This window comes from Platichthys flesus, chromosome 6 (assembly GCF_949316205.1).
Source record: "Platichthys flesus chromosome 6, fPlaFle2.1, whole genome shotgun sequence".
NCBI classification, from domain to species: domain Eukaryota; kingdom Metazoa; phylum Chordata; class Actinopteri; order Pleuronectiformes; family Pleuronectidae; genus Platichthys; species Platichthys flesus.
The window spans coordinates 22,494,721-22,509,330 of record NC_084950.1 but is presented as its reverse complement, the minus strand read 5'-3'; the positions used below and the strand labels follow the sequence as shown (position 1 = coordinate 22,509,330).

General features: G+C 39.6%; 1 protein-coding gene across 4 annotated transcripts in view; it reads right to left on the bottom strand.

Annotated features, from left to right (window-relative positions):
- Positions 1-2,976: 2,976 nt before the first annotated feature.
- Positions 2,977-14,610, bottom strand: part of ptprz1a (protein tyrosine phosphatase receptor type Z1a) — a 74,517-nt gene continuing 62,883 nt past the window's right edge. For all 4 annotated transcript variants that reach the window (XM_062390617.1, XM_062390618.1, XM_062390619.1 and 1 more), the window contains 14 exons: positions 14,492-14,588; positions 13,965-14,047; positions 12,458-12,592; positions 11,694-11,828; positions 10,727-10,890; positions 10,452-10,587; positions 10,017-10,163; positions 9,152-9,245; positions 8,973-9,046; positions 7,485-7,616; positions 5,664-5,819; positions 5,173-5,315; positions 4,914-5,049; positions 2,977-3,923 (listed from right to left, as the gene is read on the bottom strand). In XM_062390617.1, the coding sequence (XP_062246601.1) occupies positions 3,780-3,923; positions 4,914-5,049; positions 5,173-5,315; positions 5,664-5,819; positions 7,485-7,616; positions 8,973-9,046; positions 9,152-9,245; positions 10,017-10,163; positions 10,452-10,587; positions 10,727-10,890; positions 11,694-11,828; positions 12,458-12,592; positions 13,965-14,047; positions 14,492-14,588 (1,776 nt within the window). In that variant the 3' untranslated portion in view covers positions 2,977-3,779. The remainder of the gene's footprint in view (positions 3,924-4,913; positions 5,050-5,172; positions 5,316-5,663; positions 5,820-7,484; positions 7,617-8,972; positions 9,047-9,151; positions 9,246-10,016; positions 10,164-10,451; positions 10,588-10,726; positions 10,891-11,693; positions 11,829-12,457; positions 12,593-13,964; positions 14,048-14,491; positions 14,589-14,610) is intronic.

Here is a 14,610-nt window from a genome sequence, read left to right as displayed (position 1 = left end):
TGTAAAAAATTTGGGATCCACTGCTTTAGTACATCTAACAGTGTCTTTGTCCCCGGACTGGAAGGCAGCATTACGTGCGCTCAGAAGCGCTTGCACCCCTCTGGTCAACCAGGGTGTATTCTGGATGGTGGTCCCATCTTCCACACACCTGGATATGAATCCTATCACAGACTCAGCATACTCTCCCTGGGTTGATGTCTTGATTGACACTGGCATCCTTTCTGAACGCATTCAAGTCTGTGCTTTCAAAAGAGTCCTTGACTGCTGAAAGAGCGCTCTCTGACCAGCTCCGTCTCTGCTTCACAGATGGCTTGCTCCTAGTTAGCAGTGGTCTGTATGCTAGAATTAGCATAACAGAGAGATGGTCCAAGGTGGGGGTGGGGGGCTGCTTTGACGTTTGCGTAAACACGGTCTAGTGTGTTTTCTCCCATGGCTGCAAAGTCCATACGTTGGTCATATGTGGTCTCCGAGGAAAACTCCCAAAACACACATATTCAATTCTTTAATTGGCAGTACCATCTTCCTTTAAGTATTAAGGCTGCCATCTTGGTTAGTAGGGACAAGGAAAGGCGGAAGCTTTTGTGAGATCTGGCAAAAGTACACTTTTATTTTCAAACAGCAATTTGTTTTTCTCATCCATGTCCCTTCTGGGGCTCCATAGTATTATTATAAGCTGCTATTAACTACCAAACAGTAACCAGCTAAATTAAAATGAGTGCATATCTATGATATATTTTACATGTACATTTTGCTGATGATACTTGTACATATGTCAACTATTGTAAATAAAGGACTTTCCCTTGTAATAAGAGTTTTATTGCAGAATGTAAGTAAAAGATCTAAATACTTTTTCTTCCACTGCGTCAATTTAAACAATTTAATCCTGTCAAAGATCTTGTCAACCAAACCCCCAAGTATTCCACCTTTTTTTAAATGTCTGATCCTGTTCTGACGTATTCTGGGTCTCCAGCTCAGCTCCTATGAAAAGACAATCTGCCCTTTGCTTCCACTCAATTCAGAGGCAGCCATGCAAACTAGGCCACCAAGCAGGGGATAATTGGGGATGTAATTATGAAAAGTCAAAAATGCAAATGACGTTGTGGATACTGTGGCTGGTCAAGATGACGTCGGGACACTTGACCTATTTTTTGACCAGAAAAGACGCGTTTCTTGCAGAGTCTTAGCCCGGATTAACACATGGGAAATCAATCGGAATAACCGGTTTAGGACAGGGATTAAAGCATAACTCCATAAAGGGAAAACATATAATCCACAGGTTGGACAGCACTCCGTTTTCAACAGACCATGTCTTTATTACTATTTTTGTGTTTGTTTTATTCACACCTCTCTGTTGTCAGGCCACAGGGATGCTCACTAAATCTTTTGTGAGGTTGTGACCTCTGATCTTCGACCTCCTTGTTGGTCGTCTGTGAGGCTCATTCTACTGCGGTAGGTCACTTTGCATAAAAGCATCAGCTAAATATTTTCTATGTAAATGTAACCTGCTTTTTCAGACAATGTTTAATTATCTCTTCATCTTCTTTTTAACCCAACAACCAGATTGTTCAATTCCAGAAATCTTAAGTGCATTGACGATCCATAACCAGTCATTTACACTGGTCAAAATGTAAAAGCACCATAGCACTGTGTTTTATATGGCAACACCACTACTAGTGTTTTGTCCACATCACCTGTATTTGTCGTTGTAGAGCATGTATCAGTTATTTGATTCCGTATGAATTTCTCTTATGGTGAATACGAATATTTCTATACGTATATTATCTATTTATCTATCTACCTATTGATGTATCTACTTTGTAGTAAATTTAAAACGACACAACCCATGTAACACGACGCAAAAGACAAATGAAGTCGAAAACAAACGAGACGGAGACTCAACCTCAATCTTTTCTCGCTCACCGGTATTTGTCTATTGTTTTCTACAAGTATTTGCACTTTTTCTTTATAGTGGTGATCAGTGTATGGAGTCAAATTGGAGCCGCCTCACAGAAGCTAACACTTGATCAATTGTGAGTCAGTCTCAACGGTCGATCACATTTCTCAAACTTACTAGTAAAAACTACGGTGGCCCTGAGAGCACAACGAACAGCAAATTAAGAAAACACATGCAAGTTGACAAAACACATGCAAGTTGACAAAACACAAGCAAAGTAAGAAAACATCATCAATTTCACAACACAACACAGGCACGCACTGCAAATAGACGAACGCGCAGCAAATAGAGGCGACAACACAACGGAAGTACTTCCAGAGGCAACTAAAAGGGATGGACACCGCTGCCACAGGAGACACTAAAACGTCCAATACACAATACAATTTCGGTTCCGTACAGGGGTTGTCATCCTGCGGCTCTGGAGCCGAACGCAGCTCTTCAGTCCCTCTGCAGTAGCTGTCCTCTGGAAACACTTCTGTTGTGTTGTCGCCTCTATTTGTTGCGCGTTGGTCTATTTGCTGTGCGTTCGTCTATTTGCAGAGCGTTTCTGTAATGTGCTGTGTTGGGTTGTGAAATTGATGAAGATGTTTTCTTACTTTGCTTGTGTTATGTTAACTTGCATGTGTTTTTTTAACTTGCATGTGTTTTCTTAAGTTGCTGTTCGTTGAGCTCTCGGGGCCACTGTAAAAAACACTTGAACACATGTTAGTGTAATAAGAAAAAACCTAAAATAATCTTAATAACACATTAATGAAGGTGTATTTTGACTATTTAGTTTGGTCCATATACCATCTACTAACATGGAGTAGGAGGAATCTGACCTACAATTCAGCAAGCCACCAGGGGGCGATCACATTTTTTTTGGCCTCAGTTTTTGGAAGCTGTCAGGTTGTCTTTGGCTTCCTGATTGATGCCAGATTGGCTTTAACTAACTCTCCGTTCATAAAACAGACATACATCCTTGGTTGTGTCTGTCCAGTTCAACTGCACACAGGAACAAAACACTTCAACATGCTCTGTCATTGGTGTTTCACTTATTTAATCAGCTACAGCTAATACTCCAGCAGTGTTTCATGTCCAGCTAAAAAACAAACAAACATGTCAGTACCCCATGCATCACATTTAGTCTGTTACAAGATCCAGAATACAAAAGCATTAATGTTCTCCAACTACGCAATTAGAATGAAACCATAACCTTTGAATCCACTAAAAATTGTAAAATATAAAAATCTAAAAGTATAAATAGAAATTTGGTCCATCAAGGTGATTACTATAATATTATTTACATTAGATTATTTTTTTTTTATCATTTCAGGCCCTTATTTCATATTTGACGTCAATCGCACTGCTGCTACCATTGCAATGGTATTTGCAGAGAGGACTTAAGTGCACAAGCTCTATGAAAGACACACTAGCAAAATATCTCATTTGATGTAAAAGATGCAACTTTTCCCTTTTTTTCCCATTTGGCTCAGAGCCAATAAATACAAAGGTTTAGGAAATGTTTGTTAGTTGAGTGAAATGTCTCCGGGCAGTACAGGGTTAAAACATCGGACAGTTAGTTTACAGCTCGTATCAAAGTTAGACATACAGGGAGAAAAATACAAAAAGGCACACATTACAAAACCATAGGGAGTCCAGGTACAGCAGAGAAAAAACTCGTTCAGTACGTGCCAGCCACATAATCCTGAATGACAGGGATTTTTTATTGTGTAGCTGTGGCGAGGCATCAGGAGCCGATCAGTTGGCGTTGGAGAAAGAAAGACCAAATGCTGTCGCTCAGTGTAAAAGTTAAAAGTTCTTTGTGGTTTGCTTTTTTGGGCAGTCACACAAGGGATTCAAGGCTCTCTGCGGTGCTGGCAGTTCCCACCACGATGCTGCCGTTGATGTCAGTGGACTGGAGCTCTTCCTTATCTTCTTGCGTTCCGATGAGACTCAGCATGGCTTTATACAGGAACTGGTACTGCTCCTTTAAAACAGTGTCAGATAACAAATTATTAGTATGATAGTAAGTGTACAATATCCCCTTATTAGGCCTGTAACTCACAATCATTTGCATTATAGAGCTGAGGGGGTTATATTTTCACCCCTGTTTGTTTGTTGCTTGATTTGTTTGTTTGTAAGCAAGATTTCACAAAAATTAAGGATTCCTGCAAAAGAAGAGCTATGGGTCAGGGTAGACTCCATTACATTTTGATTCAGATCTTGATCAGATGGATCAAGTGGGTTAATCCTTGAGTCCAAGTGAGTGTTTGTGCCAAATGTGAAATGATTCCTTGCAGGCGTCCCAGAGATATCACCTTGACAATGCAAAAAATGTGTTTCAGAGTTCATTATGACCTCTGGCCACCAAAATCGAATCCGAGTACAACTCAACATTTGTACCACATTTGAAGAAAATCCCTCAATGCATTCTTGAGATATCACAGGAATGAGAAGGATGGATGGACAGACAACCTGACCATCTAATACTGTTTCTTTATAACATTGTACGGACTCGACCTTACCATGTTAAGTGCCTTGAAAAAAAGCATGCCATGATTTGGCGTGTTGTATGCCCCATACGGTACTCAATCACTGGGTGTAACAATGACTAGGTAAAAAATTACATTTTACTCAATTATTGTAGGCGGCATTTTGCATTACTTTTAATGCCATACTATATATATCCATCTATTTATTTTAGTACAGGTGTTGTACTAATGTGCTTTTAAAATGACAATAGTCAGTGTCCTTGCTCTGTGCTACAGTGTACAGATGTACATGTATGAGTATCTCTGATGGCAACTTTGTTTAGATTTTTTAAATACCGATCATATGTATTGCTCTGTAAGACAAATGAAAGTAACGGAGAAAAAATGATCCCCTAAGAGTAAATGCTTTTGGATGTAAGTCACAAATGTTTTGTAATGCACAGCCCATCATCATCAGCTTACTGTGAGGCAAACAAAATTCTTACAAGGTCGCTGAAGATTCCTGGTCTCATGAGGTTTGTGAGTTTGGCCACTTGGAAGATGTTGACTGAACCTTCAGCCTCCAGCTGGCGAGTCAGAGACAATAGGGTGCAAAATGTTCCTGCTGTGACTCCACCCACACTGGAATAAAAAACAAAAAAATGGTCCTGATGTTAACTGTAAAACTTCCTCCTCATTCTGAACAATGAATCAAACTAGAAAAATCCTTAAATTTTATTATTCCAGAGTCAGAGATGGACTTACTCATCGTGGACTACAGTGGGACTGTCCTTGGCAGCGCAATCCTCTTTGACCAGGTTGAGCAGTTCGAAGGTATTACTGACAGGACCGTCTGGGTTCGGCCAGCAGGGGGCACGGTAGTGTTTCACCTCCAGAACGAAGTCGTCCTGTCGAAATAGAGAGATTGAATTTCAGTGACTCAAATTTACTAAATTTACTAACCCTAACCCTAACCCTATTGGACTGACACAGACATTCATGGGTGTCACAGGTAGTGACCTCCGTCATGGCAGCAACATTCATAGAATCACCAACAAAACATGACTATGAAATCTTTATTGCAGATAAACCAGGTAGGATGAACACAAGCGTCACACTGCACATAAAAGTCTCTGCAAACCACGTACAGAACTTCCTACTCCAACTAGAAACTGTTGGAGTAGGAATTTTGGTGGATTTCATTTTGAAAATAAATGAGCTCAAACAGGCACTCTGACTCTGGAGGCTCCACTAACCTGTGTAGCTTCTAGCACATACTCATGGACCACCAGCATGTCCTCGTTGGCCAGGCAGATGTGATCCTCGCTCCTCAGTGTAATGGTGAACATCTCATATCTGATTGGCTGCCCTTTGCGGGGCCAGAAGACGCACAACTCTGCCTCCTCCTCCGTCTAACAACACAGGAAGTCAGTAAATGGTTATATTATACTTTCTTCCATGTACAGCATAAGGCACAATTACATGTCATTTAGATTCTATGATTCTTTGATAGTCACATGCACTCTGGCCTGGAGGGGATTTGATGTTGCATCTCTGACACAGGAAATAAAGAATTAGAATTAGAGCCAAGACTGGATAAACTGCCCAGGGGGCCAGAGGCTCCAGCTTTACTGCCTATCACTGGGCTCTACTTAATAAATCAATCACAGATTTGCCAGATTTGTGCACCACTAAAGTACAATATGGAATAGGACACTCTTCATTTTGTGGTGTAGAGACACCCTGTGTCAAAATGTAGCTTTAAGACCTACATTGTTTTAGTTTGGTGTTTATGTAAAATAAATGGGCGACTCACATCAAGTTAAAACCCACACAAAGCATACATAGAAAATCTGCACACCTAAAGCTGCTGTTCAAGGATTAATTTGCAATTGACATTTTGAGTCTTAGGCTCCTGTTCAGAGTGCTGATAAGCCTCCATCTTAAATACCCATGATTCATTAAGGTTAAAATAACGTTATGTTTCACCAACACAAAATTGATTCATGCTATAGTAGATAATGTCATTAATATACAATTTGTGTACAAAATACAAAATTCAAAGTCTTGTATAAAGTTCATGTCACATCACACCCACAGGTTCAGATTGAATAGCTGTTATACATACTAACTATTAGAGGCGTCTCTGTCTATGGTCAGAGTAACACCACAGATTAATATGCAGGCATATGCAAAAAGCAATATCTGGAGAAAACATGTTATTAAGAGAGACAATTCTGGACTCATGTAGGAGAAGTCAAATCAAAGGAATGATTTAATAGAAAAGTCTAAATTTGAACCTTTTGAGGTAGGAGAAAATAGTCAAAAATGCTTATCACAATTCCCTGCAGATTTAATTAACATATTCAGTTTGGGTTTGTTATCTGACCAACAGTCAAAAATCTGAAAAAGGCTTAACTTTGAAAAACGAAACTATATAAACTAGCCAGTCTTATACACAAGGCTGGTCACATTGCTTTTTTGGTATGAATTAAAATTAAATTATTAAAATTATTGCCATATACGTTTTTTTTCACCTGACTTTGTTTTTCTCGGTTGCTTTTCTAAATACCTGAAAAGATAATTCAACTGCATCTTTGTTACTTAGATCTACAGACAGCTGCAGAGCATGTGACAGGGGGAAGTCTTGTCCACTATAAGAAGAGAAGTAGCTATAACCACAAATGTTTCATTATGACCTTTTGCAATATGTTAGTATCTTGCTAACCCATGCTTACCTGTGTGTATCAAGAGGGTTTTTTGCATTATTAGCTTGCAAATATTTTCTGCTGGCCATTAAATTGAAGCGTGCCATAAATAATCCCACAGCCTCAGATATGACAGTGTTAAAGATGGTGGGGTGAGAGAATGGGGTGAGTGGGAAGAACAGAACAAAATCATGTTCAAATATTTTTCAGCTAGTTAGACTCTGTAGCTTTCTAGACACTGATCAGACCTGGTTTTCAAATCCGTCCTGAGTGATCCGACTACAGGTATAAATCAAGGTGAGAACAACACATTGGGGAAAAAAAATGAGATCTGATTAGTCAGACCCCATCGGGAGGTGAACCACTCACCCCAATTGTTGATGCCCCTTGCAGTGACACAATGACCTGGGCATTATGGTCCCATATCATCCTCCAGAAGTCTTTTATGGTCCCAGGTAGAGGATTCTGGGTAATGATGAACTCACTGCTCTGCCTGTAACCCTGTAAGAAATCATTGTTTAGTATGATTCATTTAAGCCTCAGCTGCTAGTTGTATAAATGTCTGTCTTTCTCTATGTGGATAATTTATCTCAGGAACCGTTCATTGTATCGCCCTCTCATGTGTTTCTGAAGTGCAGAGTGGAATTTGGTGCAATTTGCATATGTGATGCCTTCAGTATTAACAAAATTCGACCAGTGTTCTATGGCGGGCATTGGTATAGTGTATAGTTTTTTTTTTAATTGGTTATTATACACCATCTTCTTAACCAAGGTGTAGTTTGAAGAGATGCGTCTGCAGTCTGCAGCAGAAGAAGTGTTGACTCTCTGCTGTTCTGATGTCAATGGTGAGCTTGTTCCACCATTTAGGAGCCAGGACAGAAAATAGTCGTGATTTTGCTGTGTGGTTAGCTCGCAGTGAGGGAGCAGCAAGCTGATTGGCAGATGCAGAGTGGAGTGAACAGGCTGGGGTGTAACATTTGAACATGTCCTGGATGTAGACTGGACCCGATCCGTTCACAGCACAGTAGGCAAGTGCAAGGATCTAGATGTCGATGAGAGCAGACACTGGTAACCAGTGAAGGGAGTGGAGGAGCTGTGTAGTGTGAGTTTAGGTAAAAGACCAGTTGAGCAGCTGCATTCTGGATTAGCTGCAGAGGTTGGATGGCACAAACAGGTAGACCTGCCAGGAGGGAGTTACAGTAGTCTAGGCATGAGATCGCCAGAGCCTGGACCAGAAACTGCGCCGCCTTCTGTATGAGAAGGAGATGCATTCTCCTGGGCCACCAGATTATTTTGATAATTTAATTAATCTAATTTACTTTTATCGGAGTGACTCAGACATTCACTGGTGTCGTGGGTGCTCATGGTAACTATATATATATATAATAACGTCCTGTTTGGCAAGTTATCTTCAAAGTAAAAGCACATTAGTTTTGTTTATATCCAGCTGAATTACGTTGTACATAGCATTTTGGAAAGCCTTGAACTTGGGTCTTAGCACTTTGTCGATGGCAGACCTCTGAACAAACCTCTGAAAAAGCCAACATCCGCTGTATAAAAACAAAGAACACAAACTTCACTCTGCAATAGACACTGTTTATAAAAAGCTCTGCACATAACGTCCAGCACACAAATAATAAAAAGTGACTATTGACAAAAATAATTCTAAAGTATTTTATATATTTGTTGATTATATATTGCATGTTATTATATATTTTATCAAACCATTTCCTGATAGAGTCATACTGTATGAATACAGCGGGACAATACAATAATTATCTCTCAAATGTAAGGAGGTAGAAGTGTGAGGCATCATAAAATGGAAGAACTTAAGTACGGTACTCAATGGTTTCTTACTGCGATGTACGATGCATTTATGTAGTCCGACGTTTCCCCTGCTGACGTAGACAGACGCACTCTGGATCTCTCAACTGGAAAGACAGAGAAAAGACAGTTAACGTCTCAAAAGCAGCAGAGTCGAATTAAACCAGCGACAGGCTGAGTGACGTCTGAGCTGTCGAACATGTCGGACTCACCAGGTATCACGGAGCAGCTTCTGTTCTTGCAGAGGTTGCATTCCTGCAGAGCTGTAGAATAGTCGCACTGCTTCGCCTCAGAGGGACAAACCAGCTGTGGAAAATACAAACATCTGTTAGGGACTAACGTATCAGCACTGAATCATAGGTGCATGAAATATATATCCATGCACAATAATACTTAAAATGTACCATGTAACATGCATGTGTGGTGTTGCGTAACTATATCATTGTTATTTAAACTCAAATATTGTAATTCAAAATCATTTAAAATCATTTCTAACAGAACACTAATGAAGCTGCGTATTACAACTACTATTTCTGCTACTATGACGACACAACCCATTCAATGGAGGTGATTACTATCTCGGTTTGTCGGTTTGCTATTTTCTTTCTTCAGGATTACAGACAAACGTAGAGCTTGGGTCCGGAGAGAAGTCATTAATCTTTAGTGGATATCAGATTAAAGGAGCAGATTCAGGATTTTTTGAATATCTCAGGGAGTAGTATTTGCTTCTTGGTGTTACTTTTTTCTCAGTTTTTCTTTTTAACATGCGTGTTTCAGGGAACCCTGATCCAAGCTTCTATTTAGTTTTCAATGACTGCCTGACTTTATTTTCAGGTAATATCCCACATTTTGTTATTTTGAGCATTGTCTGTTGGCATGGATACCAGGCAGCTGCATGATGCTGAGAAAAAGTCATACCAACAGAAAACATTACTATACTGATAACATGTATTCTACAGAGCAGTGTGTATGTGTTATTATGCAGTACAATGTAATACTTAATATTATCATGAGTAAAAATGAGATATAGATGGTTAATGATGAGTGTTGAGATGAAGTGGTGGATGAACTGCTGACCTTGAACTGTTTGTCCAGGCTCATCTTCCCAGCAGCCCCTGGGGTCAGCAGCTCGTCCATGTACCTGTGCAGCTGAGCTGCCACAACCTCTGTCTCCCCGGACAAGATGGCTTCCACCAAGGCCTCATGGATAAAAACATACTGTTCCTGAGGAGAGGATACACACAGCGCTGTAGTTAGACTCTGTACTTACATAAGAGATAAATAATGTCTGAGCATGAAATGATTTATGGACTCATGGCAAAGGATGATTGTAAGTTCTCAGGAAGTTTTTTTTAATTGATCAGCAACTCTTCTCAGTAGGCACTAAGACTTCCATGCTTCATGGAAATCCGTGATTTGGATATCTCAGTTTGTAATATGGTGGCAAGTCAGAGAGAGATGACTGAACAACTGTCTGAATGTGTGTGTGCAGACAGGAGATGGACCTCTGACCTCTGTCTGGACCAGGTAGTTCCTCTGTGTGCGGATGTGTTTGAGGAAGCCTGTGATGTTGATGCTGCCTTCGTCTCTGATCTGCTTCAACATGCTGTCCAGGACGATGTAGGTTCCTGTTCGGCCCACACCCGCACTGCAGCAAGGCAGAAGAAGAAAATTGTATTGTATTTGTACATTTGTACACCTGAATGGCACGTTATGTTCCTCTATGTTGATATACACATATATTTAAATAATAAAACATTATCCCAGCTAATTACATCACAACTCACCTGCAGTGCACCACCAGCGGTCCCATGTCCTCAGTCCTGGCTTTGGACGACTTGCGGACGAAGCTCAGCAGCGGCAGGGCGAACTCTGGGACGCCCATGTCGGGCCACTGGGTGTAATGGTACTGTGTCACTGTCCGTTCACTATTCCGACCTCTCTGGGAGCCCTGCAGGTGGACCGAACCACACAGGACGTCAACATAAAAAAGGGTCAAGAGACTAGAAAAGTATGTTGGATATTGTAACAAGTCCATAGTGTGTGTTTTATCGTGTAATATTGTGTAAGGAGCTGAACAGATGCTTTCCTGTTTGTTGTGAGGCTCCAATGATTGATATTGAAATGTCTATAAATAGAACAAACTATATTTTTGTTTTCTGTTTATTATTTTAAATAAATAATTACTTCTGCTCTGTATTTTTCTCATTCATGTATTTTGTTGAGCAAGATACATCCTTTGTTTGCTTGAATACTTGGCTCATGAAACAGATGATATGATAATCTGATTGACTATTTTGAGTATTGATGGATTGATTGTTGATATAATTTTCAAAGCAAAAATGTGACAATGCGCTGCCCTTTTTTATACTGTTGAGTTTTGAAATATTCAGAGAAGATAATATATTACTGACATCACCCTTATGATCTAGGATATGTTCATGATACTTTAGATATTTTATGTAATATGAATAAGTGATGGGTGTTTTATGTTTATCAATAATAGGATTAAGAGAGCAGAAATACATTTATATTTCAGACAACTCAAACTATCTGGATGATAGACAACTTCTCTGCTTTCGTGATTTTACCTTGAACTTCTAAAATATAAGTTCACAATCCGGTTCTAGGTGATGTTTCAATATCTAGAAAACAAATCTTTGTCCAACACTTTCTGATATTAACCTGGTCAAAGAATTGTTTGTATCCCTTATTTATTTTGTTTAGTCCTGCACAACCAACCAGAAATCAGACCTTTTTGGATTGGGTGTTCCTGATGGTGAAGGTTCTCTGGGTGTAGTAGGCGAGGACTCTGCTGCTTTTCACTGTCACCAGGAAGCTGCCATACTCCTCCTGCACCTCCGTTGGCCAATACTGATCACACTTCCTCTGAGGAAACAGTCAACACATCACACACGTCTTAGGAAATGATACAAATTAATTGACACAGAAATATTACGTGTTACGATATATTTTTTTATATCTGACTTGACATCCTGACTACTGTTGCTGGGTAATTGAGTTTACGTTCGACACATTTTAAAAAAGTATCACACACACAAATTGTTAATGTAAACAATAAAGTAGTTGCAACATATTGCATGTAACTTTCATGATATATTGTAAATTCATTACAATACAATTCAGTTCAACAGTAGCACAGTTGCATCAACAACTCTAAACTGTTTCAGTACATAATTAACTAAACAAGCATCATGAAGATTAAATTAGTTGGATGTTCTGTTAAATGGCATTAATTAAACCGAATGCTGTACCCTCAGCAAATACTGCATGTCTGCATTCCCTTCAAACCCCTTTTTCTTTTGAAAAAAGTTAACTAACCTTTTAATGTGTATAAAAATGTAAAATCAGTCTGTTTTAAATTTTAAATCAATGAGAATTTCACAATTTATTCTTCTGATAATAAAACTGAAAATTAAAATGAATCTGTTTTGGGAATTTTTGGAGAAACATTATTACACAGAGCATTTCAGACTGTGTGATTCAAGTTGACTCACTCGTCCTTTCTCCACCAGGTTTGTGATCATGACAATGACGCCAATGTTTTGCTCCCAAATCATCCTCCAGAAGTCTTCGGTGCTCGACTTTAGAGGACCCTGAGCGGCGATGTACGATCTTGTCTTTTTAAAGCCCTGAGGAAACATTCACACACAGAGAAGGACACACACAGACGCACACACCAACACACACAAACACATACACAGTGGCTCCATCAGCTTTGAAAACCTCAGCAAATGTGTGAAACCTGCATGAATCTGTAGAAGAAAGAATCATTTCCAGAGCAGCAAACTTGAACAGGTTATAACATTTTAGTGTTGACATTAAACACAACTGTCAGCTGAGGCTGATGGGAATGTCATTGGTTTTGCATGGAACATGATGATAGAAATGCAAAGTATTGGAAAAATTTGTTTCATGGAAATCCTCTCAACAAAAGAAGAGTCAGTCACCAGGAGTCATCCTCTGGAAACCATGAATGTCTGTACCCAATATTAAATCAACAGGGATCATGTGTCTGTCCGCTTGTGTCTTTCTGTCATTTAGTCTTTAAAATCATTTAATGCAGCGTTTAATTTTTATATGGTAAAGCTTCTGTACAACAGACTGAGAAGCTACTGTTTAATCAACCTATTAACTGAAAACATTAACAGTGATTCAAGGAAATAGATTTTTCCGTATTTCAATTTTTAGTTGCTCCAGTTTGACAGTTAGTTTTACAAATTACTCTTTTATGATAGTATTGTTCAAAACCTTCATGTCTACTCAGAGCTCTGTGGCCTTTTAGAAATACAATCAAATTGTATGCCTCTTACTTAATAGGAGGTTATGTGTTAGAAAGCACTGAGGGACATCTGTAAATACAAAAAATCAATTGCCATTACATACAAAACTCATCAAGGTTGATAACAATTTTGACTCAAAAGTTGAGAGCAGGCTGAGTTCAAAGGAAATGGTTTAGTTAAGGCCAGCACAGGAAAGAAAGTGGCACTAGTTCTCAGTAGAGGACATTCATTCCTTTTAATAGCTTGATAACCTTCGCCTGACTGACAGCTTGACGTTTCCTTCATACTGTGCGACTCAGACAAAAGTTTGAGCTGGAGTGATCCTCAACGTGTTTGTATCAACTTTAGAACCTGCATTCATGCTCTCCTGAAGGGCCGTGCCTGCCGCAGGGTGTTTTTTTTGTTTCGCCTCTGCCTTTCACAAATCAACAACACACCGGAAATGAGATTTTAATGGTGCGGTGACAGGCATAATGGAGAGCTTTACAGGTTCTCGCTGCCAACAGTGAGCCTCATGAAAAGGTTTAGAAATAGGCAGATTTGGCTTCGGTGAGACAAGAGGGAAACCATGCAGTGGCTCTGTGAAGAGAAGTTTTCACTGTTTGTTTAACAGAGAGGAGTACTCAGGAACGAGCCTCTGGGTGAAGGTGAGGACCTTGGTTTGTGTGGAGATTAAAAAAGAAACGGAAAAACAGTCACAACACGACACAAAGATCCTCACATCAACGTAGTTTGCGTTGATGTAATCTGTCGTCCTTCCGTCTTTATCAGCCTGTGTAGAGAGCCGCACCCGGCTGTGGTCATCTGAGGGTTACAGAATAGAAACACAAAGGAATGTCATCAGATCAATGTGGAGGACAATATCCATCCATCCATCCATCCATCCATCGATTTCTCTATCTGTCTTTCTATCCATTTCTCTGTCCTATCTATTGTGTCATGTACCATGTACCAATTATTTCATTCCGTATGAATGCTTCTTATGCTGAAATGTTTCTATCTATCTTTCTATCTATCTATCTATCTATCTATCTATCTATCTATCTATCTATCTATCTATCTATCTATCTATCTATCTATCTATCTATCTATCTATCTATCTATCTATCTATCTATCTATGTCTCCATCTCTCTGTCTATCTATCTATCTATCTATATGTCTATCTATCAGTGAAAGTGATGTTCTGATCTGAGTCCTTCAGTGAAAACTCATCATTCCTGACCCTCTGCTGCAGAAAGGGCACTCACAGGCCAGGATGTTGCTGTATCTGTTCTTGTTCTTGTTGTCAGGATGGTTGGAGCTGTCAGTGTTCATCCCCATGTCCACTGTGCACACCTGCACCTCCTGAAAACACACATATAGAGAG